Source organism: Schistocerca piceifrons, chromosome 9 (assembly GCF_021461385.2).
Source record: "Schistocerca piceifrons isolate TAMUIC-IGC-003096 chromosome 9, iqSchPice1.1, whole genome shotgun sequence".
Lineage (NCBI taxonomy): Eukaryota > Metazoa > Arthropoda > Insecta > Orthoptera > Acrididae > Schistocerca > Schistocerca piceifrons.
This window is the reverse complement of record NC_060146.1, coordinates 85,091,133-85,118,223: the sequence shown is the minus strand read 5'-3', so window position 1 is coordinate 85,118,223 and position 27,091 is coordinate 85,091,133. Positions and strand designations below refer to the sequence as shown.

General features: G+C 41.1%; 1 protein-coding gene across 1 annotated transcript in view; it reads left to right on the top strand.

Moving 5' to 3' along the window:
- Positions 1 to 12,163, top strand: part of LOC124717105 (double-strand break repair protein MRE11) — a 138,624-nt gene extending 126,461 nt beyond the window's left edge. Inside the window, exon 12 of the mRNA XM_047243815.1 lies at positions 11,767 to 12,163. Coding sequence (XP_047099771.1) covers positions 11,767 to 11,883 — 117 coding nt within the window. The 3' untranslated portion in view covers positions 11,884 to 12,163. The remainder of the gene's footprint in view (positions 1 to 11,766) is intronic.
- The last annotated feature ends 14,928 nt before the right edge of the window (positions 12,164 to 27,091 follow it).

Here is a 27,091-nt window from a genome sequence, read left to right as displayed (position 1 = left end):
TTACACACAATATAACACTTTATCACCAACAATACCATCCACACGAAATGCTTCCATGCAAACGAACAATTAAAACTTTCACAATTGCACAAAATTGTCAAACCCATATACGACTCATCAAAAATTAAATTCTACAAAAATACCAGCAGAAGAATGACAAGACAACTACAAATGTTCAATTACTAAATCTACACATGCAATATAGACTACAATTACTAAACTACAAATTACTACAACAATACTACTGTCTGCTTTTTTTTACCATCAAAAGAATTCCAAGGGACGATCCGAAGCAGCGGTCGCCACGTGCATGGGGGCTTATTTAAAATGCAATAATTTTAGTGGCTGTGTGATCGGTTGCGAAGTCTCGTAACTGGTTGGCCCTGAGTAGTATTGGGACGCAATCTGACTGCATAAAATAAAAATAAAGAATGACAAGAAATTTCCGTCAACACAATTAATTAATTAATTAATTCCCCTGCAACTATAAAAGCTATGAAACAACAAAGCACAAGTGTAACTGTTCTGTGTGTGGTAGTGTGACTCAACGTACATGTATCTGGCATGGTTCTTCCTCAATACGACAAGATATTTTAAACACCATTTACAATGAACTAATTGAAAAACCAGAAATACTATAATTGCACATAGAAGCCAGAATTAAAAGTCTAATACATGAACACGAGCCAGATGCTTTGTTGACTGAACCTGTGACCAAGAGACATTGTCATTAAAGAAATGTGAAATATTTTTTTTTTTTTTTTTTACCTCTATATATATATTGACGACAAATACACTGTGATCATTGCAACATCTTCCATCTATACATTACACCAACCGAACACCATCTACTCTCTCGCCCAACAGAACAACTACTGCACTCGACATCCTCTGAACTAGTACTGCTCTCGACATCCTCTGAACTAGTACTGCTCTCGGCATCCTCTCAACAAGTACTGCCCTCGGCAACCTCTCAACAAGTACTGCCCTCGGCAACCTCTCAACAAGTACTGCCCTCGGCAACCTCTGAACTACTACTGCACCAGTGGAGGCGGCAGAATAATAATCTTTGGCGCAATCTCTGGCGCTGTGACTCAGTGTAGCCACCTTTCAAGAGGCGGGTAATATACAATATGCACAAACACACAGAGTGGATAACCAAGAACGAAGTGCTTGGATTAAAAAGGGTGTAAAACGATGGTGTAGTCTTTTGCCGCTACTTAGAAGCGATTTTGTAAATAAAAGAAAACTTCAGGAGCGGGATTACAATTTGAGGTGAAACGATATTTGCTGATGACATTGCTATCCTGAATGAAAGTGAAGTAGCATTACATGATCTGCTGAATGGAATAAACAGTCTTAAGTACAGAATATGGATTGTGAGTAAAACAAAGAATGACAAAAGTAATGAAAAGTAGCAGAAATGAGAACAGTGAGGAACATAACATCAGGATTGATGGCGACGAAGTAGATGAAGTTAGGTAATTCTGCTATCTAGGCAGCAAAATATCTAATGAAGGGTGGAGCAAAGAGGACATTAAAAGCAGACTAGCACTGGCAAAAAGTCCATTCCTTGCCTGGGGAAGTCTACTAGTACCAAACATAGGCCTCAACTTACGGAAGAAATTTCTGAGAATGTACACTTGGAGCGCAGCATTGAGTGGTAGTGAAACATGGGCTGTGGAGCCGGGGAAGGACAAGCACTTGCCTTCCAGTTATCGACCTATCTCGCTTACCAGCTGTGTCTGTAAAGTGATGGAGCGAATGGTTAACTCTCGATTGGTTTGGCTGCTCGAGTCTCGACGCCTACTTACCAATGTACAATGTGGATTTCGTAGGCGCCGCTCTGCTGTTGACCATCTGGTTACCTTGTCGACCTTCATTATGAATAACTTCTTGCGGAAGCGCCCGACCGCGGCTGTGTTCTTTGATTTGGAGAAGGCTTATGACACCTGTTGGAGGGCGGGCATTCTCCGCACCATGCATACATGGGGCCTTCGCGGTCGCCTCCCTCTTTTTATTCGTTCCTTTTTACTGGATCGACAGTTCAGGGTACGTGTGGGATCTGTCCTGTCCGACACCTTTCGCCAGGAGAATGGGGTGCCACAGGGCTCAGTTTTGAGCGTCGCTCTCTTCGCCATCGCGATCAATCCAATAATGGATTGCCTCCCAGCTGATGTATCAGGCTCCCTTTTCGTGGACGATTTTACCATCTACTGCAGCGCGCAGTGTACACGTGTCCTGGAGCGCTGTCTTCAGCGTTCTCTTGACCGTCTTTACTCCTGGAGTGTCGCCAATGGCTTCCGTTTTTCTGCCGAGAAGACGGTCTGTATTAACTTCTGGCGCTACAAAGAGTTTCTCCCACCGTCCTTACGACTCGGTCCCGTTGCTCTCCCAATCGTGGAGACAATCAAATTTTTAGGCCTTACCTTTGACAGGAAACTTAGCTGGTCTCCACATGTGTCATATTTGGCCGCCCGTTGTACCCGTTCTTTAAATGTCCTCCGTGTTCTCAGTGGTATGTCGTGGGGAGCGGATCGAACCGTCCTACTTCGTCTATATCGGTCGATCGTCCGCTCCAAGCTGGATTATGGGAGCTTCGTATACTCCTCTGCACGGCCATCCATCTTACGCCGCCTCAACTCCATACAACATCGGGGTTTACGACTTGCGATCGGAGCATTTTATACCAGTCCCGTAGAGAGTCTTCATGCTGACGCTGGCGAATTGCCACTCACCTACCGGCACGATATACTGCTTTGTCGGTATGCCTGTCGGCTACTGTCAATGCCCGACCATCCGTCTTATCGTTCCTTTTTTGACGACTCTCTTGACCTTCAATACGGGTTGTATGTCTCTGCCTTGCTACCCCCTGGAGTTCGCTTTCGTCGCCTCCTTCAACACCTTCATTTTTCACTCCCTGCAACCTTTCGAGTGGGCGAGAGCCACACGCCACCTTGGCTCCAGGCTCAGGTCCGCGTTCACCTCGACCTCAGCTCGCTCCCAAAAGAGGTCACCCCCGGTTCGGTCTACCACTCCCGTTTTTTGGAACTTCGTTCGAAGTTCATCGACATGACTTTAATTTATACAGATGGCTCTAAGACCAATGACGGGGTCGGGTGTTCCTTTATTGTTGGGGCACAAAGTTTCCAATACCGGCTCCATGGCCATTGTTCGGTCTTCACAGCTGAGCTCTTTGCCCTCTACCAGGCTGTTCTTTACATCTGCCGCCACCGACATTCTGCTTATGTCATCTGCTCAGATTCCCTGAGCGCCATCCAGAGCCTCAGTGATCCGTACCCGGTTCACCCTTTCGTACACCGGATCCAACGCTCTCTTCAGCAGCTGGTGGACGTCGGTACGCCGGTTAGCTTTATGTGGGTTCCTGGCCATGTCGGTATCCCTGGGAACGAAGCTGCAGATGCCGCGGCCAAGGCTGCGGTCCTCCAGCCTCGGACAGCTTCTTGTTGTGTCCCTTCGTCCGATTTTAGCAGGGTCATTTGTCGGCGCGTTGTGTCGCTGTGGCATGCCGATTGGGCTGCACTTACCAACAACAAGCTTCGGGCCTTAAAACCTCTTCCCGTGGCTTGGACGTCCTCCTCACGCCCTTCTCGGCGGGAGGAGGTTGTTTTAGCAAGGTTACGAATTGGACACTGCCGGTTCAGCCATCGCCATCTGCTGACGGCTGCGCCGGCGCCGTTCTGCCCATGTGGGCACTTGCTGACGGTTAGACACATTTTAATGTCCTGTCCAGATCTTAACACACTGCGCCTCGATCTTAACCTGCCTAATACTTTAGATGCCATTTTAGCGGATGACCCACGAGCAGCTGCTCGTGTTCTTTGTTTTATCAATTTGACAAACCTCGCTAAGGACATTTGATGATGTTTTTTAGTCCTATGCCTGTCAGTCTGTCTTTTATTGTGTTTTCCCTTTTAGTTGTTGTTGTCAACTTGTGCCTCGCGGTGCATTCTTAGAGTAGTCAGGGCGCTAATGACCACTGAAGTTGTGCGCCCGAAAACCACAAAAAAAAAAAAAAAAAAAAAAAAAAAAGAAAAAAGAAATGGGCTGTGGAAAAATTGAAAGAGAAGAGAATCAACACATTTGAGATGTAGTGTTACAGAAAAATGTTGAAAATTAGGTGGGCTGATAAGGTAAGAAATGAGGTGGTTTTGTGCAGAAGTGGAGAGGAAAGGATTATGTGGAAAACACTGGCAAGGAGAATGGACAGGATGATAGGACGTCTGTTAAGAAATCAGGGAATGACTTTCGTGGTGCTAGAGGGAGCTGTGAAGGGCAAGACCTGTAGAGGAAGACAGAGACTGGAATACATCTAATACATCTAACAAATAATTGAGGATGTAGGTTGTAAGTGCTATTCTGAGATGACGAGGTTGACGCAGTAGAAGAATTCGTGGCGGGCCATATCAAAGACTGATGACTCAAAAAAGAGAAAATTAAAAAAAATGCCATTTGTGAAAAAAAAAAATGGCACGATATCGCTTAGTGGGGCATCCAACAGCTTTTGTCAATGTCGAGCTGAATAACTGTTTGCATAAGGGCCAGAGGTGGACCAGTGCATTATTGACTCGCTCAATTTGTGGTACTCTTTCTGTTGAATATACCACCCAGTTGTTCCGAAACTAATCATTTGTTGTCCCATTTGGATAATTGCTTCATGGTGTGCCATTGTTTTTTCGTAGAGATATTGTTTGAAAAAAATACCTCGTTCTTCTATAAATATTTAAAAAAATTAAACACTGTTACTCCTATTTTCCAAATCAAAAAATTAACCCACCTGGTTGTATGCTTTTTATCTTAGCTCAGTCTTCTAAGTATCCGTCTATACTATTGTAGCCTGCAATCCTTGTAATTTTCTCATTGTATAATTTTGTTAGCATGTCATAAATACGAGGGTAGTTTGAAAAGTTCTCGGAATCGCCACGAGAGGTCAGTGCTAGCGCAACGAGTTGTTCACTTGATATTCGTTGGACTGTTGCCTGTAAACACGTGCTACATCAGTGCTCTTGGAAGATAGCTGTGGCGGTGATGTGGCTCTGCTATTGTTTCCACAAAGTAATTTGCGAGATGGAAAAAATTGTGATTCGGGCAGTGATTAAGTACTTTATAAAAGGAAGGTATGAAAGCAAAGGACATTCAAGCCGATTTGCAGAATACACTTTGGGACTCTGCTCCTTCATATTCAACTGTTGCCAAGTGAAAAAATGAATTTAAATTTGGTCGGGAGAGCTTAGATGATGATCTGCGCAGTGGTCAGCCAAGATGTGTCACTACTCGAGATATCACTGCAAAAGTGCACAAGATGGTCACAGAGGAACACCGATTGAAGGTGCGTGAAATTGCTCACCTTTGCCAGATGTCATCTGAAAGGGTATATCACATTTTAACTGAAGAGTTAGAAATGAAAAAAATTATCTGCTAGATGGGTGCCGCGACTCTTGACGTTGATCAAAAACTCATGAGAATGGACATATCGGAACAATGTTTGGCCCGTTGTAGGAGAAATGAACAAGATTTTTTGCGCCGGTTTGTGGTGCACTACTATAGCCCAGAGACAAAAGGACAGTCATAGCAATGGAAACATGCCGATTCTTCACCACAAAAGCAACCAAAGACAATTCCTTCGGCGAGAAAGGTCATGGCATCAGCGTTCTGGGATGTGAAGGGGATTCTGTTTGTAGATTATCTCCCCACTGGGCAAACAATTGCTGGAGAATACTATACTAACCTCCTGGACAAATTGCAACAAAAGATATGGGAAAAAAGGCGAGATTTAGCAAGGAAGAAAGTCCTCTTTCATCAAAACAATGCACGCCTGCACACATGTGCCGTCGCCATAGCAAAATTACACGAACTAAGGTATGAATTGGTGCCACACCCTCCTTATTCATCTGATATGGCTCCGTCAGACTTCCATCTCTTCCCAAAATTGAAAATTTTTCTTGGTGAACAAAGTTTCACTTCAAACGAAGAATTGACAGCCGGAGTCGACAACTATTTTGCAAGCCTGGAGAAAACTCATTTTCGAGGTGGGATCAAGGCACTGGAACATTGTTGGACCAAGTGCATTAATCTACAAGGAGACTATACATGGAAAAATAAAAAACGTTTCAGTGATGTAAGTAGTTTTTTTTTTTCTATTCCATTCTGATAACTTTTCATACCACCCTTGTATTATTTTAGTAATTATGTGAACACACAATTCCTGTTTTAATGTTTATATCAGCATGTGATAACTTTTATGGTCAGCTACCTAGACTGTTCATTCCTCTGTCAATATGACATAACTAATATTGTACTTGTAAGAGGCATTTCTTATGGTGAATGTGTTATCCCAGCCAAGTACAATAATGAATTTGAAAAGTGAGCAAAGCAAAGAGCAAATTTAGAATAATTGTTGTGAAACAAATAACTCTTTTCGTGTTCATTCATTTTTTTAAAGAAAATTAGATACTGATGGTCAGTGAAGCTATAAAAAGAGTATACAGAATAGCACGACAGTACAGAATATGAAAAAATTCGATGACCTATTCGGGAGTGTATAGGCGTGAGCTACTAATTCACAAAAAAAAATTAATCTGTATGTTTTTTACTAATGCCTTCAGTTTTCCACTGCAGTTCCAAACTGAAATGCCATCCTACTTTTATGTTTGGTAACCACTCTCTCTGTCAGTTCTAACAATGGAAACTCCAGGTTAGAGTATTAACAATGTAGGAAATGATAGATTTTTACTTACTGTAAAGAAGATACAAGTTGCAGACAGGCACAATTAAGACACTCACATAAACACCTTGCACACAGACACACACTACTGCCAATTGCAGTGTCCAGCCTCAGATGCTGGAATTGGCAGGTGTGTGTGTGTGTGTGTGTGTGTGTGTGTGTGTGTGTGTGTGTGTGTGTGTGTGTCTGAAAGCTATATGTGAGTGTCTTTTAATCGTGCCTGTCTGCAACTTAAGTTTCTTCTCTGACAGTTCCGCATTTAAATTAAAAAAAACACAAAGATATCCAGTGGAACATATCTAACTCTCTTTTCCGTGGGAATTTTTTCTCTTAATACCATTGGTAAGCCATGATTACATATTTTACTATCAGAATCAAACATTTTGAACAAATCACTATTTAATAGTACATGGAACAAAACTCATTTTCATTACTTTAAAACTTGATGAAATTAATTTATATATTTCTTGCACCAGTGAGTAATTGTGTACTAAATTTAGTCTCACAAATAAGATTCCTTTCATACAGTATATTTTAAATAAATTTCTGCTCTTAATGTTGAAAATTCAGCAATATTTACTTCAGGTCAGCTGACAAATGAGTACTGATGGATGATTCTAACTTTCCTTGAACTTTTTGTTTTAATCAAATCGTTTACACATTCCTTCAATGTTGTGAAGGTGGAACCTAAGATAGTTACTTCATTTGAATCTTTACGCTTTTCTAAAACATTAAATCTTACAATAATGCCTGAAATTTGATTCTGTACTTCAGTAGCTCCTCTCCAGTAAACTCTTTTAATTTGTTATAAATGTCTATTTATTTCTTTAAATTGTTCATTTACCTTATGCCACACTAGATCAGACTGCTTAACTATCACAGATTGTAAGTCCCCTTTTTAATTCAATGTAATACATACCGGTTCTAACATTTTTTTTATTAACCTCTAACATGTTGTCTACTATGTAAATCACTAGTGGTATTTGACTTGGCATTTAGTTCAATAGTTAAGTGCCTGACAGTAGTGTTTGTCACAGCAAAAACTTTTTCATACTTAACACCCTGAGCATTTAAGTTAGTTTGGTTTGCCCTGTCAATGCTTCCAGCACACAAATCAGAAACAGCTTTTAAAATTTCACCCATTTTCCTTGTCAATATTGGCATACTTTAAAAGAACAAAACTTGAGCACAATTTCCATAATTTGTGACAGTTACTGACATTTGCTTTAAAAAATTGCTACTTAAAATCAATTCTGCACTCTCTCTTAACACACAGTGTCACTTTTAAGAAGAAGAAAAAATGTTAATGGAGTATACACAGCCCACATGTTTCTGCTGAGTAACAGGTCACATGGAATTGTGGACTGCACTGTGCTGTCATGAACTGTTTGTGCAACTGTCTCTCACACTGCAAATATCTGTGTGGCTGCCGACTGCCCACTGCAGTTAGCTGTCAGCTGCCAAAGAGACTGCCTGCCAGTCTTCCATTTCATTGTCTTAAAATGTCTTTGTTGTCAGATGTAATGCTGTGACTCTTACTGGCACATTGCCAGCAACAAATTTCTTAGGAATAATTGCTTTTATGTGTGTCTTAACACCTGTATTCCTTTCAGTTATTTATTTGGTCCGCTGGAGCAATGCTACCATTTCACAATAATTCTTCACGTAAAATAGCTAATTGTTCTTAAAACCTTTCTTCTAATGGTCTCCCTTATCAATTTTTATTTAATATTTCTCACTTTTATCATTCTTTGTGATGTAATTTAGTCTCTCATGAAGTTTAGCTTTGTTTCACTTCCAGCAAGTGATAAATGTCCAGCACAAATGTGGTGTTTTGTGGAATAATTTATCAATTTAGTTCTTCTTCGCCCTTTTCCAAATTCTGTGCTGTGCTGCAGTTCAGCTTCCCTCAGACTCATGCTTCACCTGTACCTCCGCTTCTTTAAAGAAAAGCTACACCACATTTTTAAACTTGCAGCAAATAATGTAAGGATTCCAATACAAATTAAAACAGATCTATTGACTTCCCAAAGGTACATCATCGATTAGATTAGTTAGAGATCTCTCACCGCTAGTAGTTCAACTGTAGAGTCAGTCTTAATAGAAAATTTCACGTAATTTACCCAGCCTCATCTCCATTGTTCATTTATTTATACCATCTTAGCAACTCTGCACATCCCCAAAGCAGCCTGTTTTTGTGTCTGAGGCACTATTTTCTCTCACAGAGTTGCTGCAATTGCCGTCCTGTGTCCAAAGTCTCACTTCGTCCCTTGACTTCGCTCTCCGTGTACAAATAAAAATAATAACCCCCACATATCGACTGCTTTTACCTATGACTACTTGTTCTGTAGTTTACATTTGAGAATGTCGTTCAGTGGTAAGAAATATTAGTGCTACACATTGTGCCTCAGGAGTGGTGCGTGTGAACACAGATTCCCTTCTAGGTGGTCAGCACTTGCTTTTAAAGTGTCCCCTACAGTTTACATATTCTTTTGTGAGGAAGGATACAACAGTTCCAAAAGTTGGAATAGTTTTTCTTACTTTTATATGTTGCCTGACAAGAGAAGTGTTGCACTCAGGAGGAGACGAGGAAACAAAATGAAACTTTATGCCAAGGATGCACAGACTACTTACAGATTCACAGAAGTATGCAAATTGTATTATTTTTTAATTTTGTTTTCACTGTCGATTATATATATCTTTGTGTATTTTGTTCTCGCAGCCCTTAAAGTGTCACAGTGAGGGGATTGCGGCTCGTGTATCTGCACTAGCAGAATAGAAATGTGGAAAATACAAGTCTGAAAACAACTTACTGCACTCACCTAAACGAAACAATAATACAATCTCCAAAAAAATTACAGACTCTGTCCCTGCGGATAATCACCAGTATACAATAACAAATAATAATAGGAAAGTTCTGACTCTTCACAGGGAGGGATCAAAATCAAACAATTCTACAATGTCAAGATGTTCATCGATTATACCAAGTCCATCCGCAAGAGATCACCCAGCTAGAAGAGGTGACTGGCTATGGCTGCCAGGGTGCCAGTTCTGTAGACTTCCAAGTGGTGCATCGAACTGCCCTTTACCGGCATTGCACCGCCCTATAAAGCTAATTGGTGGATGTATCTGCCAGAACTATTTGCGATCACGTGCCTTGCATAGCAAATTAGTTCCCGGACTAGCTGCGACCTCTAGTGTAGCTGTTCTGCAGGCTCCACGAATGGGTAGCAGTCCCTGGCAGCTGTCGGTGGGGACCTGGTGTTGTGTTGTGCTGTGGCTGCCAGTAAATATTTGTGGGCAACACAGACGACGTAGGTTTTTCTGGTGAATATAAGCCCTGTGATGCAGGCGTCCCATGCTGGTTGGACGTGAAGTGGGATGCCGATTCAGTAGGCACTACGATGTCTGCAGTGGGCGGCCACAGCAGCAGACCCCAATACTAACTAGTCTGTACACCTCTACTTTACGGGGACGAGAGAATATGTAATGTTATTTCAGTGTTTACACCAACGAGTCAAATTTATGAAGTACCTGGCAGTATGAGTCTACTTACAATGTTGCAATCCCTCTGGCCTGGATGTATCTCCTGAAGTAGGTGGGGATGGTGTCATAAAGCCATTGTATCTCCTGAGGCAAAATGGCCCGTAACCGTTGTCACTGATTCTCGATATCCTAAGTACTGGCAGTTCTCAGCAGCAGCTGATTTCTCAAGTTCTTGATTTTTAATTTGCACTGTTTGCACAGCAGGTGGTAACTGTACGGATAGACTGAATGATGTAATTGCTTTCACACTCGCATTAGATGCCTTAACTGGGCAGATGATCTCCCCACTGGTTGGACAATAGGCCGTGCGCCTCTTCTTCCCAGTAAGCTGCCTATTGTGTTAGGTGTTGCACTGCAAAAAAGAAGCAGCACGATAGGTCTGTTGCCGAGTGACAGTTGAACATTTCTGCATTTTAATTTCTTGGTGAGCCCTTTATATCTCAAACACCATAGCTGTTCTTAGATCTCGTATCTATGTTGCCAAATATATGACAGAGAAATCAGACCATTTTTTTCCATTGCCATGTTTGGTTTTCCTCTTGGTCAGCTTGCCATTTGTAAAATTGAGACATGAAGATTTCAATGTTTTGGAATCTTCTGGTGTAATTCCTGCCAATTTCAGATCAGTTTTGATGTTTCCAGTCCATTTCATTGTGTCCTTTTTGGCTTTACTCCTGGTGTCAAAGAAGTTCACTATTTGTTACGTAAGTCTGTCTGGGTTCTTCTTTTAATGTGTCAATAGTATCTTAACTTGTATTTCCTAATTTCACTATGGATATTAATGCATTTTTAGAGCTCCTTTTTGCCTCTGAATCTGTGTTGTTTGTCTAAAAATTTTGGGCTTAGAATATTTCTTACAATTTTGCATTCATTTTTCTTAGTGTTTTCAATGTCTGTGTTCCTGTTGAGAATTGGTGTTTCTGATCCACAGAGGCATTGTAGTTTAAAGCTTAATTACTGTATTGTGTTGCTTTTGTTTTGTGTGTTTGTGGATGTATAGTTCTTTTTATAGATATTTTGTGTTAAGTTGATTTGCAGTTCCTTGTTCTGGCATCTTAATTTCACTTGTAAATTATAGATTGCAGCAATCAGTCGTCCTTTTTAAATTTCACTGTGCAGATCTAGATTTTGGGCTTCATCCACAGTTCATTGAGTATTCAATGAATATTGGATGAAGCCTGACCAACAGGCATTATGTGCATTGAGCGAAAATAATAGTGCATTGAGAATGGCTAGCTTCTAGCCAAAATCTAGATCTGCATAATAAAATTTGTAAAGGACAACTGATTGCTGCAATCTACAATTTGGAAGTCAATATAACAGTCATGGAGCGCAACTGCTTTCCGAATGGAAGGTAACCTGATCTTAATTTCATTTGCTTTTGTCTTGAGCGTACTCGAATTGTAATTCTCTCTCTCTCTCTCTCTCTCTCTCTCTCTTTTTCCAGTTATGTGATGATTATTTGCATTTTATAGGGTACATATGAGCCTGTGGCACAAAGGACTATTGCTGAGTCATTCACGGGCCAGAGTAGCAGGAGCAGCGGCAGAAGCACGAAGAAGTCTACGATTGTGTTCAGTGACAGTGATTAACTCCCACCAGTATGTGAAATAGAGGAGCATCAGTTCACTGTGGGCTTCAAAGGGCACAGACTGTCCACTGTGGTGAGAGTGCTTGTTATAGTGTGCAAAGTGTAACATTATGTGACAGATAGACAGATATAGCTGTGGCATACATGTTGCTTAATTTTGTGTCAAACAGTCATGTTATGTACCCTTATTTTATACCATGTAAGTTTGTACTTCGAACTGAATGTCTGTTGTTATATTGGGCGAAAGTTTTGTTAATAAATCTGCAGTGTTATCAGTTTTATTTCTTGAGACCTGAACTTAGGTAAGAATATTATAACTCAGATAGGTATGGTAATGACAGGGACGTCAGAAGATTTATAATGTTTAAACAATGGAAAATCCAGCATGGTATAATGACAATATTTTGAAAAGGGTAACTGTTACTCACCATACAGCAGAGATGCTGAGTTGCAGGTAAAACTGTCAGACAAGTAAGCTTTCGGCCAAAAAGGCCTTCAGCGGAATGAAACCACCACCACCACCAAAAACACAAACGCATGTGCGTGCTCACACACACACACACACACACACACACACACACACACAGCCTGGCTGCTGTGGCCAGTCACACACACAGGACGTGTGTATGTGATGCATGTCCTCCACCCCCCCCCCCCCCCATTCCAGTGATGGCTTTTTTGGCCAAAAACTTACTTGTTTGACAGTCTTTCTGTTATGCCGATTTGTGACTCATCCTTTTTATAATATTGTTATGAATATAATAGAGGGAAACATTCCACGTGGGAAAAATATATCTAAAAACAAAGATGATGTGACTTACCAAACGAAAGTGCTGGCAGGTCGATACACACACAAACATACACACGAAATTCTAGCTTTCGCAACCAACGGTTGCTTCGTCAGGAAAGAGGGAAGGAGAGGGAAAGATGAAAGGATGTGGGTTTTAAGGGAGAGGGTAAGGAGTCATTCCAATCCCGGGAGCGGAAAGACTTACCTTGGGGGAAAAAAGGACAGGTATACACTCGCACACACACATTTTCGCTTGCGTCTGTGTATATGTGTGTGTGTGTGTGTGTGTGTGTGTGTGTGTGTGTGTGTGTGTGTGTGTGTGTGTGTGTGTGCGTGCGTGCGCGTGCGCGTGCGCGTGCGAGTATATACCTGTCCTTTTTTTCCCCCAAGGTAAGTCTTTCCGCTCCTGGGATTGGAATGACTCCTTACCCTCTCCCTTAAAACCCATATCCTTTCATCTTTCCCTCTCCTTCCCTCTTTCCTGACGAAGCAACCGTTGGTTGCGAAAGCTAGAATTTCGTGTGTATGTTTGTGTTTGTTTGTGTGTGTGTGTGTATCGACCTGCCAGCACTTTCGTTTGGTAAGTCACATCATCTTTGTTTTTAGATATATTTTTATAATATTGGATATGTTTTCCACTCATTGGACTTATTGGCTTGGATGAAATGATGCCTCGTTATTCGTGAATGTACACAATTCAGGAGCCAATACAATCCCAACCAATAGAACTAAAGGGGGAGAAGCCATTTCAGATAACTTTTTTTTTTTTTTTTTCAGTGAACCCATTAACATGTACTGAAGAATTTAGTGTTGTAATTACAGTATGTATTTTCAATATGTTTTTTACGTCGAACAAATTCAAAATCTTTTTGTAGGCTACACTTACATTCTTTATTAAAGTTAAAATTACGTTGTTGGGATTACAATACCTGAATATACAATATACTGTGCTTAACAGTTGGTAGCACATGAATTGTTCCGCCAACATTTCTTCAGAGGGATGTCAACCAGTGTTGACTGACAGCATTGTTCAACAAATCTTAGGGCAATCTACGCCACCGACGACAGCAGCAGCAGCACATGTACTGTGACTTCCGTGTTGTACTATATCCAGCAGATTTTAGAAAGATGAATTCTTGAAATAACCTTACCTCTAGTGTTCGAAAACCATCGCCAGCTATGGATTGCAACACTGTTTCTATGATTTCTTGATCAATGAGTTCTTGCAAATGGTCAGTGACAAGCCATTTGTCCACCTCGCACATATCCATGTCTTTGCATTCGAGAATTCCTTCTACCATATCTGTCAAGTTTTCAAAATTTTGGGACTCATCTTCTCAGAGCCCGTCATACAGTTTGCTCCAACACCTTCGAAGAGTTTCTGCTTTCACATTATACCAGATTTGCACTCGACAATAAATTGTGTGTTTCGTATATACTGTCTTCAGTGCATAATTCATGTTTTTGTTTTCCGTGTCACTATCTTGCAGAATGAGTCTCGACAATAGCTCACGGTAGTGCCATTTAAATGTTGCTATCACGCCCTGATGCAGTGGCTGAATTATATTGGTAACATTGGAGTGTAACGTGGTCAAGGATGTGTGATTTTTAGAATTTAAGATTTGTCTCTCTTGGCCTCAATGATAATACATGAAGTGTATTCGTGATTATTAGTGTATGGATTATCCTGTTTGCGGATTATTTGTGAAACAACTTGCCATATGACAATAAGTGCCATTTCTGTTGTTTAAATGACTGCCACGTGACAATAGAGTATCATTTCCACTGCTATCGGCCAGCCTGTTCCATGGAAATCAAAGACATATTCAGTGTTCCGGTGTGATCAGGAACACAGAGAAATGTGTTGACATTAAAACAAAAATTAGAATTGATTGAAAGCTTTGAGAAGTGAGGGACCTGCTGCAAAACTAATTGAAATGCAGACTGTTTGGCTCCTTAAAAACACTTAGCAAAAAGTACAGAATTTTACCAGGAAATGCAGTTCTGGTCCTGGACCATCTGCACAAAAAAGCATGAAGAGATATACATTTGATGAATTAGTTGCTGCTCTCTTGCAATGATTTAGCCAAAAATGAGCAGAAGATATCATCATACATTGCTAAATAAAGTGCTTCACATAACTGGGGGTTACAAACTCACCCAAATGATTGAGTGCTTTCTTCAGAACAGAAAGTTTATTGTTGAATTTCGAGGTCTGCGGAGCAGATGGAGGAATGTAAAGAACGGCCTTCCTCAAGGGAGTGTGCTAGCTCCTATACTTGTAACAGTTACACAAATGATCAGCACTCCCCGCAAGGGACAAAGAGATTTATTTATGCTGATGATGTTGCTCTAGCAGTTCAAGGAACATCTTTTGAACATGTTGGAGAGAAGCTCTCCCATGCTGTAGAAAATCTAAGTGGCTATTACCAAGACAACCAGCTGAAGCCAAATCCAGCAAAAACACAGATTTGTGCATTACATTTTAGAAATAGACATGCAGCAAGGAAATTGCTTGTTTTCAGAACACTGCTTCACCCCCAAATATCTTGGAGTAACTCTTGATCGAGCACTTACCTACAGAATACATTCTTTGAGCACCAAACGGAAGGTGTCTGCAGGGAACAACATTATCTGGAAATTATTGGGTACAACCTGGGGGACATAGCCTCGCGTCTTAAGAACTTCTGCTGTAGCTCTTTGTCATTCAGTTGCAGAATATGCTTGCCCTGTCTGATGCAGATCTAGTCAGGCTGAACAAGTGGATATCGCCTTGAATGAAACCTTCAGACTTATTATGGGATGTTTGAGATCTACACCACTTGATAAAGTTTATTGTCTAGCGGGCATTCCATCTCCAGATATCAGTTGTGAATGTGCATAAACACTGGAAAAGTCTAAGGCATTGAATCTGAAGGCCCACGCTCTACACGGGTATCAGCCAGCAGTACCAAGGCTCAAGTCCAGGAAAAGCTTTCTCCATTCAACTGAAAGCCTCACTGAACCACCTTCGAACTTCAGAGTCAACTTGTGGCGTTCCAGATCCAGCCACCTTGCAGGGTGGATGATCCCGACCGAAAGCCTCCCGTCAGGTCGCGAAGGAAGCTGGTCAATATGGAAGACCCTCAACAGGCTGCGTTCTGGAGTTGGAAGAACAAAGACTAACTTGAAAAAGTGGGGATTTGCATGCGACTCCACAGCATGTGAATGTCGTGAAGAACAGATAATGAATCATCTTCATGTCTGTAGACTATGCCCAACGTCATGCATGTCACAGAATGTCATTGATGCCACCAAGGAAGCATGCGAAGTTGCTGCATTCTGGTCACTCCGCATTTAATTGTAATGCTTATAGTACCATGTTTTGGATTATTTTGTATAACTTGTAAGCTATAGTGTGTGTTTCTGACACGATTAAATAAATAAATAAAAGTATCAAAAATGCTTGGTTTTTTGTAACGCTGTAGCCGGCCGGGGTGGCCAAGCAGTTAAAGGCACTACAGTCTGGAGCCGCACGACCGCCACGGTCACAGGTTCGAATCCTGCCTCGGGCATGGATGTGTGTGATGTCCTTAGGTTAGTTAGGTTTAACAAGTTCTAAGTTCTAGGGGACTGATGACCTTAGAAGTTAAGTCCAATAGTGCTCAGAGCCATTTGAACCATTTTTTTTGTAACACTGTAGGGTTAGAGGGAGAGTTCCATGGCTCATCTGGATGGCTAACCAGATTCAGTCGTCATCCCAAGATTCGCGAACTTACTGTGCAAGGAGAGTGACATAGTTCAAATGTTGTGGCAGCTGATTTCCTCTGGGAAGGGTTCCAGAAATTTGTGGAAGAAGAGATTTCACCCCAGACCAAATTTATATTGCAGATGAAAGTGATCTGTATTGGAAATATCTACCAATCAGAACCCTTGCTTTAAAGAGTGAAGTTCATGCTCGTGTATATGTCATCATCTTAAGGACATATTACGATTTTTTGCACCACTAATGCTTCTGGGAACCACAGTGTGAAATTACTAGTTATTGGAAAATAATAATAATAATAATAATAAATGAAAGGACCACTCCCTGCACTCCTACCCTCAACATGCTTCCTAAGTCCATAAACCCAACCACCCAAGATGCCCCATTGTTGCCAATTACTGTGGCCCAACTGAGAGAATCTCTGCTCTCATAGACCAACACCTTCAGCCTATTACCCACAATTCACCCTCCTATATAAAAGACACCAACCATTTCCTCCACAGTTCCTTTACCACATGGTGCCTGCTAATCACTGTTGATTCCCACCTCCCTCCACACTAACACGCCTAATGCCCATCGCCTTACCACTGTTGAACACTACCTTTCCCAACACCTGATGGATTCTAAACCAACAATCACCTTCCTAGTCGCCATGACCAACTATATGCTCACCACAGTTACTTCTTTAAAGGCATTCTCTACAAACAAATCTGGGATATGGCTATGGGCACCAACATTGTGCTGTCCTGTGCCAACCTATTCATAGCCCATCTGGAGGAATCCTTCCTAAACACCCAAAATCCCAAACCCTCACATGGTTCAGATTCATTGGTGCCAACTTCGTGATATGATTTCAGGGTAAGGACACCTTATTCACGTTCCTCCAGAACCTCAACACCTTCTCCCCCATTCACTTCACCTTGTCTTACTCATCCCAACAAGCCACCTACCTTGATGTCCTCTGCCTCATGGTTGGCTACATTGGTACTTCTGTTCATATCAAACCTACCAACTGCCAGCAATACTGACAGCTGCCACCCATTCCATACCAAGAAATCCCTTCCATACAGCCTAGCCACCCATGGCAGTCGCACCTGAAGTGACGAGTGGTCCCTCTTGAAATATACCGAGGGTCTCTTTGAGGCCTTCACAGGTTGTAATTACAATCCCAACCTTGCACAAAAGCAGATCTCCTGTGCCTTATATCTCCAGTCACCCACCATCTGGCCACAGTGGAGCATTCCCGTCACGACTCAGTAGCACCCAGGTCTGGAGCAACTGAATCACATTCTCCGCCACTACCTCTCATTGTGCCATGAAATGAGGAATGTCCTACCCACTATCCTTCCCACAGTGGTATTCCGCCACCAACCCGAGCCTGCATAATATCCTCACCCATCCTTACACAACCCCTACTCCCAATGCCTTGCCTCACGGCTCATATACCTGTAATAGACCTAGATGCAAGACTTGTCCCACACATCCTACCACCACCACCACCACCACCACCACCACCACCTCCAGTCTGGTCACAAGTGTCATTTATCCCACCAAAGACGAGGCTACCTGTGAAACCATCAATATGATTTACAAGCTAAGCTGCAGCCACTGTGGTGCAGTCTATGTGGGCATGACAACCAACAAACTGACTGTCTGCATGAATGGCCACCGACAAACTGTGGCTGACAAACAACTGGACCACCCCATTGCTGAGCACACCACGCGACACAACGTTCTTCATTTCAGTGATTGCTTCACAGCCTGTGCCATATGGACCCTTCCCACCAACAGCAGCTTTTCTGAATTGTGCAGGTGGGAACTCTCCCTGCAATATAGTGAACATTCCCGTAACCCTCCTGGCCTCAACGTTCATTAGTTATTGTCCTTATTCATGTAGCCCCTTCCCTGTTCCCATTCCAGTGCTACACAACCCTCTGTTCCACCAACGCACCCTCAGTCTTTTTACTTATCTCCTTTTCCATTACCCTCCCCCAATCTCCACCACATGGTGAGTAGCAACTATCCTTTTCATAATATTGATGTTCCCCATTCTACATACGTACACCACGCTGACTGATACTACATGCGCCGTATGTGTGTCTGATTAGCAGTCATCATTCCCGGGTGACTCTGCTATCGCCCAGACGGGTTTGTATCGATAGTATGTCAGTGGTCATAATATTCTGGCTGATCAGTGTATCTTTTTATCAAATTTGACATGTTACATCTCACATCCTCACACTGAGATGAAAAATGTTGTGAAATTTTTCCTGCTTAAGTTATTGAGACGAATATAAATTTATATAACATGTTTATTTTAGTCTTGTAGCGCAAGTGCCCGGGAGGGGATGTCATTATGGGAGACTGGTATCCTTTTTCTTCAACACTAATGCACTCGTGGATAGTACGGTTCTTTATTGACATGAACCTGAAATATTTACTTATCTCGAATAGAATGCCCATGCCCATACCCATATTCATTTATATGGAGAAATTTTTTCTTGGAGTTTTAACTTCCCTTGAAGCCTATAAACTGATGTTTCCAAACCACTCTGTAAACACACTTTCACTTATACTTTCTTTTGTGCTTTCTGTAAACTTGCATGTGAATCCAGCAATGCTTTGCAATTGCTCAATATTTGTGGGAATTGGATGTACGTCTTATTTTCCTTTTCCTCCCTCTCCGTGCACCTCTCTCTGCCCATCTGCTCCTGTACCATCTCTCTGTGTCTCCCCCTCCTCACTGTCTCTGTCCATCTGCTCCTTTGCCCTCTCTATATCCGTTTGCCCACCTCCTCTACCCACTCTCTCTGATCTTATCCTTGTTGGAATCATTGGTATACGGGGTATGAGGAACATCTCGTGCTGCTGGATCTGTGAGGATAGGAGCTTCATTGACACTATTTCACATAGTTTTAATGTGCGAAAGGGAACATTTACAAAATTTTGGACAATCTGTATTCCATAGTAGTATTCTATTTATATACCGATAAATCGTAGTTACAACTTTCCTATTTTCTGTGAAAAGTGACTGCGAAGAAGAAAGCAAAACGGCTCACAGTTGTGTATACTTTTTCTTTTCTTTTGAAATTACACACAAATTGTCTAGTGGCTCAAAGGCTACACTATTGTAGTAAAAATGGCCTGCAAGAAAGAAACTGGAACAGCACATTTTTAAAGCACTGAATATTCTTTCTCATTATCCGTGTTATCGTATTTAGCCTTTCTCCATCTGAATATTTATTAGAACACCATGTGAAAGGTGCAAGTAAATGTATCAAGAACTTTTTGAGATTTTTCTCATACTACATGTATGTTTATATACCATATATATTTAAAAAAGTATATAGCTCATGTCTATTTGAACATTTATTAGAGCATTGTGTCAATATTTGAAGTAAATTGATAAAGAAATTTTCGAGAAGCTTTATAACGATGTTAAAAATAAACTTGTCTTCATATAGTACAATGAACATTGTATTTGTATTTATATGCCATCTACATTTAAAAAAAAAAAAAAAAAAAAAAAAGAAGAAAACACAATGTAGTGTGTGTTGGTCTGGACATTTACTGGAGTATTGTGTAGCAATCTGAAGTAAATCAGTCAATTCTCCCCACCCGCCCCCTCAAAATTTTTGCCGATTGGTAACCGCTTTAAATGATGATTTGCCTTTACAAGTATAGATGACCACCTCACTAACATATTTGCGGTTTTCTTCTCATGGTACCGTGTAGTAAATTTCTCAGCTCTTTAATTTCTATTGTCTCTATGGTTTACTCATTATCTCAATAACACAGAGTAATGTATATTGTATTAATCTTGAATGCTTCTTAGCCAAATACTGTTGTATTTATGTAACACACAAAATGTTCCTAACTGATTGTCTTCAATTCATTTACGAGTCTCCTAATACAAAGTAATTGCTTCGTTTGGTCCATAATCCCTTTGGATTAATGTTCTGTGATATGTAATGTATAATGTCCAAAAAAACACATTTAAGAATAATTTTATAATAAATGTCTTTGCCTCATTAAGTATATTAGCATTTCCGCTCACTCATGTGCGCTCTCAGCAGAGATAATGATAGTTTTAACAATATTTTAGTACTGCAGTGACAAACAATTGGATCGCCAAACTATTGCTTTTTCGCTTGCGTGTTAACATGTCACAGTCACTAAATGAAGTGTAATATGGTGAAGGAAGTGTTGTTTGTGGAAATTATAATCTGTCGCCTGTTTGGCCTCGATGTTGACATGTGCTAATAAAATTTCTTGCGGTCACCTAATTTTATGTTTTGTCGATTTGGACTTCGCAGAGCCAAAGAACCATGCCCCAGTAGTAGTTTATGCACTTTGCCTCCACTTGCATTATTTGGGTGCAGAAGGAGAGCACGGATTTTCTTCCAGACTAATGAAATAACTCGGAAGAATTTCAAGTTGAATGCCTCTATTAAATCGTCATAATACAATTACTTATTCCATTCACAGTCTTGAGAGTATGTTGTTATGACTGACTGATCTTACATCATCTTAGTTCAGACAAGATTCAGCTTACAGTTCATTAGATTTTTGCTTGTCACACAGTTTTCATTGTTGACATGACGGCACTTTTATCTTTGCCTGCAAAACTTCTCCAAGCTGCGATGTCACAGAACAACCAACCCCCAGATGTGGAGAAACTTAACTCACTTTGCCGCTTTGTAGGTGGGATGCATTCATGTCTTTCATCTTACCTGCACATATTGAAAAGCATTCCTCCCCCAGTGTGATGTCCAAAACAGAACTACTAATAAAATAAACTTTCTTCAAATCTCTCGAACATCTTTCATCATTATTAATGCTGGAGAGATGTGATATATCTTTTTATCAAAACTGACATGTCACATCTCACATTTGGGGGAAGAAAATGCACAACAATATTACCAATTTTTGACTCATGAGGATGTGTAGGCACATTCTTAGTTAATAAGATGGTTTTTTTAGGCTGATCTTTTCCAGTTAAAAACTTTTCAACTTCCAGTACAAACTGATCACTAAACCATTTGTCAAAGAGGTTGCAAGACATCTAAGAACTTTTTGGGGCTCTATAAAAACCCCAAACACAGAAGTCATCTGGTGTTTAATCAGGTGATCGTGGTGGCCAGGACATTTTTCCAACATGTCCAGTCCATCTTTAAAAGCTGGAGATTTTTTGACTTACTGATACACATTATTGTTCAATCTGTGTGCCATAAGTATTTCATTTTGCATCTGGGGGCAGATGCTTCTTCAAGGCAGCTGAAGATTTTGTAGGCAACATCATGAAATTAACTCCCATTTCATCGGCATTGTAAATCTGGTCCTCAGTGTGTAATCTTCAGACACTGTTCCGGAAACATCAACCGCATCTAGGTCTCCAGATAACATTTCACCATGTACAGCCAGTTTTTAAACATGTCTAACTATGAAGAGCTTGAAGAAAAATCTTTTCCTTCCTCACTCAGTAACTTGGCTAACATTTAGTTTTTTCTTGCAGTACTGGGCCAGTCAGTCACGCCCTTATCTTGCTGCTGGGTGAACCAAAGATAAAGATCTTCACCTACTTTTCAAACTTGGATGTTTACCATGTTTTTCTTGGAGGATTTTTTCACAGTGTGTTCTACAAATTTATATTTCAACTGAATGCATTCTGAAACTGTAGAAACACCAACTCTGTAGTTAGCCGTTAAAAGTTTCAATAAACTTCCATCAACAACTTCATTGTGATAGCAGCTAATTTATCAGAGAAAGTAATTTCAACATGCATTGACTTAGTTGCCAAAGCACAAAATTACACATGCAATGAAAAGAAACACACATGGATGTATCGTTTTTGGCAGTGTAGCTGTGTTTAGACTGGTGAGTTAGTGGGTGGGGAAGCAACTATCCTGACTAAATGCAGCCTGGCACACACTCGCCTCAAATTACAGGATGTTGATAAATTAGCTGTACAAAAGTAACCTTCAGTTATGAAAAATGTGAATAACTTTACCGAAATGTTTGATACAGTGCTGAACAAGTGTCCCATCTGTAATCAGTTTCCTGCCAAATCCTATGAAACAAGTCTCGATGTATGGGGGCAACAGCTTGACATTTCTTGGAAGCGGAGAAACAAACCCCAAACACAGCAAGTCCACTGGTGTTTAATCAGGTGATCGTGGTGGCCAGGACGTTTTTCCAACATGTCCAGTCCACCTTGTCATATTCCTAAGGAGATATGCAGCAGCTTCGTGATATAATGTAGAGGTGTGCCATCTTGCTAGAAAATAAATTCTGTGCCTCCATCCTGCGGAGGTGAGTCATCTCGCTAGAAAATACATTCTGGGCCTACATCCTGTTGTAATTAAGGCATTAGAAAATGTTCAAGCATGTCCAGGTACAATATGCCAGTTACAGTTGACCTGGCAAAAAAGAAAGGACAATATACGGGGGATAGGCCAAAGAATGTGAACACTTGCAGTTACTTGGGAATGGTTTATTAATAAGGGGTTGGACCCCCATTTGACCGTAATACAGCTGCGATTCTACTTGGAATACTGGCATATAACGACTGCATAGTCTCCAGTGGAATGTATTGCCACTCTTCGATCAGAATCTCTTCTAACTCCTGCACTGACGAGGTTCAAGTCTGCTCTGGAGTCTGCACTCCAATACCGCCCACAAGGGTTCGATAATATTGAAGTCTGGGGACTGTGCTGGCCAGGGAAGATGCTTCAGTTAAATTGCATGCTCCTCATATCATGGTTGTACTGTCCTATCTGTGTGAATGGGTGCATTATTGTTCTGAAATGTGGCATCATTGTTGGGGAACAACATTTGAATCATGGGGTGCACCAGATCACCTGAAATGTTCACATAATCGTTGGGTGTAACACGGATTTTGAGAATAATGATGGGACCAGCAGAATACCATGATATGGCTTCCCATACCATCACACTTCCACCTCCATGCTTAACCGTTGGAAATAAGCAGTTCGGATTTTAGGCTCCTTTTAGCATTCTCCAGATGTAAATCAAACCCGATGGAAATAACGAAAACATTGACTGGTCAGACTGTATGACGTTTTCCACTCATCAGCTGTCCAGGAGTTATGCTCCTGACATCGTATTTTATGCTTCTTTGCATTGGTTGTCATCACTGATGGTTTCAGTATAGCAGCCCGTCCACGAATATTCGTCTTATGGAGTTCTCGGCAGACACTGTCAATAGATACGGGGCCTTTAAGGTGGCTGCTGAGCTCTGCAGCCACTTAAGCTGCCATAGTTTTGTGTCGTTTTGACACAATTCGTGTTAGCGTATGACGATATCTGTCATTTAGTTTTGAGTTGCGCCCACTATTATGTTTACACAATGTTGTCTTTCCATGTTTTGTGTAGGCTGTGACGACTGTTGAAACAGTTGCTCTTCAAACTTTCAGTAAGTTGGCTGTCTTGGTTATTGATACTCCAGCTAATCGGGCCACCTCAATCTGCCCTCTTTGGAATTCTCTTAGGTCTTTCATTGTGTGTCAACATTGGCCTGTGAATGCATATACAAAGTGTGCAGTAGTCGTAAACAAACTGCACTGATGCCTAGTCCGTGCTAAACACACACAGTCCAGCGCGATACGTGTCTTTTCTGCATTGTCGGCCGTCAGACACAACCATCCCATTACTACCACTGTTCACATTTTTTTTCCTATCCCCTGTATCTTTTTATAACTTGCAGAGAAAAGAAAAAACCACATTTTCCTTAGGCGAGTCCGATATATGTTCGATTATGTGACATGGTTTCTACTCACCCCATATCCAGACAGTAAGCAAATTCACTTTACCACAGGTGTGGATGGAGGCTTCGTCAGTGAGCACTACTTTTTTAAGAAAATCATCTCCAGTCTGTGTTCTTTTAAACATTCCTACTCAAAACTTGGCTGGGTTTTCTTTGTCACTTTCTCTTAAGCTTGCAACAGTTCCAATTTGTATGGTATAATTACAGTTCTTTCCATATCATCTCCTACACTGTAACATTATGCACATCTCATTGATATACCCAGACTACAAATGCGAGCCTGCTGAAGTTGTTCAATTGCTGTTTCAGAGACTACTGGCTGACCCTGTCCCAGCATCCTATGTGATACACAGCTAGTTTCGGTGAAACCATTTTACCAATTAATAACAGTTTGTTTTTGAGGAGATGGCTTGCAATATTAATTCTGGAATTGTCTCTAAACTTTAGTAGCAAATTTGAATTTATGACACCATAAACAACACTGTACGCGTTTGCACTGTTATGTGGCTTCATGACGGTAGTGAGAAAATTCATTCATGCATGCCACCTGGCAGGAACGTCGGGAACTAACAGTGTTAGGTGGGAATAAAACTTGAAGATATGTTGCATTCAGTGCTATATTAAACATTTCCTTAAGTTATTTACCCTTTTATCATATAAATTGAGCCATGCTGCAGCTCGCGTTGGTGCTGTTGTAGGTTTGCGTCCTCCAGACTGTATCATTTAGTAAACATGGTTGCATTTGTTTGTAATCTTCATGTGTTGACTGGCACCACTTGGTTTTGCAAGCACTGCCTGTCCCCTATTGGCAGCAGTGGCATTATCGATATGTAGTAACTGTAGCCTCATCTTTGGGGTGACGTCATCGTTCTTCCAGGTTGTGTGAGTGTGGAGTTCAGTTGGCGACTCCGGAGGAGCCAAGAGGGCGCTGCGAAACCACGCCAGGACCACTGGCGGCACACATGCACTGCCAGATGGAAGGGCTGTGGTCGCAAGTGTACACGACCTAGTCGTCAAACCGATCCAACAAGCTTTAAGCTGAGTGGATTTTAATCCTATCAGTGAAACCTCCGCCATTGTGAGATTGCGTGATTCTCCAGTGACTTGAGTTCGTGTTGCTGCTCGTAGTGTTGCCGAGACGAAGACCAGCGAGTGGGGTGCTTGGGGTAGGCAGAGCTAATTATCTTTCCTTGACTTCTTGTTACTAATTGCTGCATTCTATGTGTTATTATTTGTTAAGTTCATCCAGCGGTATTTTTCCTGCCTGGTGGCCGCTAATTCCCCAGTGATCTGCCCTGAAGGTTAGTGTATGTAACAGCAGTGTATGTTTCTTCGCCTTGCTGCTGCTGTCTGGTAAGGCGTGTAGTTTTGACAGTTTCCTTGATTTGTAGATCGGTTGGTGTTTCTTCTACTCAGGTAGTAGTTGTTCCTTTCTCCTTTTGGACGCTCTAAACACAGCATTCTGAGGACGTAGTGCTGACCGCTGGTGCCGGCTTTGGCATAGTGTTCCATCTTTGAATTGGTTATTGGACTTCAGCAGATCATCAGTAGTCATTCGTTAGACTGCCACTAGTCTGAGTTACCATCTTGTGAAGTGAATGCAACTCTTGGCTGCCTTTCTCATTGCTTGCAAAAGTGTTTTTGGCCGGACTTACTCAGAGGTCAATTCCTGGAGCACCATCTGTGACTAGCCCTTGTGTTTTATTATTGTGTTATTATTGTGTTACCAAGTTACCATCATTTGTCTCATCTGTTTGCTGATCAGTTGCTTGTCCTTTTTAATTAACGTTGTTATTATATTTGCTGTTTTATTGTATGTTTCTAAATTTTTTTAATATAATTGCCACTTTTGGCGTTACAGCAAGATTAAACGGTTGTGCTACCAAGTTTACTATCATTTTATCTCTCCCGTTTGGGGATCAGTTGCCTGTCTTTTAAATTAACTTTTGCTATCATCTTGCTGTTTCACAGTATGTTTGTTAATTTTTTTTTAATAATTGGCATTCTTGGCATTAAAGGCCTCCCCGCTGTGACTGTCACTATTTGTCTTAAAATTCTAGTGTGACAATTGTATGTTAGCAATGGAAATGAGCGTTTGGTATCATTGGTCAGGAGGCTCCTTGCAGGACAGATCCGGCCACCTCGGTGCAGGTCTTATTACATTCGACGCCACATTGCGCAACCTGCACACCAGATGGGAATGAAATGATGATGAAGACAACACAACACTTAGTCCCTGAGCAGAGAAAATCCCCGACCCAGCCGGGAATCGAACCCGGGCCCGTAGGACGGCAATCCGTCATGCTGACCACTCAGCTATCGGGGTGGATATTTTAGCAGTTAACCTCTAAGACCTTGGTGATTTGTTTTCAATATTTTAATAACTGTAGTTTGTAACTTGCAACAAGTTAAACAATTCTTAATTTATTGCCATTAAGGCCTTCAACCTTGAAACTATTCTTAATTTATTGCATTAAGGCCTTGAGCCGTGAGTGTCATGACTTGTCTTAAAATTTGTAAATTGGCAATTGAATTTTTGCAGTGAGCTTTAAGACCTTGGTCACTTGTCTTTATATTTTAATAACTGTAATTGTAAGTTGCAGCAAGTTTAATAAATTCTTAATTGATTACCATTAAGGCTTTCAGCCATGAAACAATTCTTAAATTATTGCCAATATTTTAATTTGTTGTTAATTTTAAATAAATTGTGTGTGATTAAAAGAAAAGCCAACCAATAGTAACTGATTACTGCCCCGTCCACAATCGTTACCGAATCCTGCCTTCCTTGACCACCAGGTCTCATAAATGTTACGTTAGAACAACTAATTTATAAATAAACTGTATTTCTATTTAGTACGATTCTTCTACTATCTTTAGTGTGTCATTTC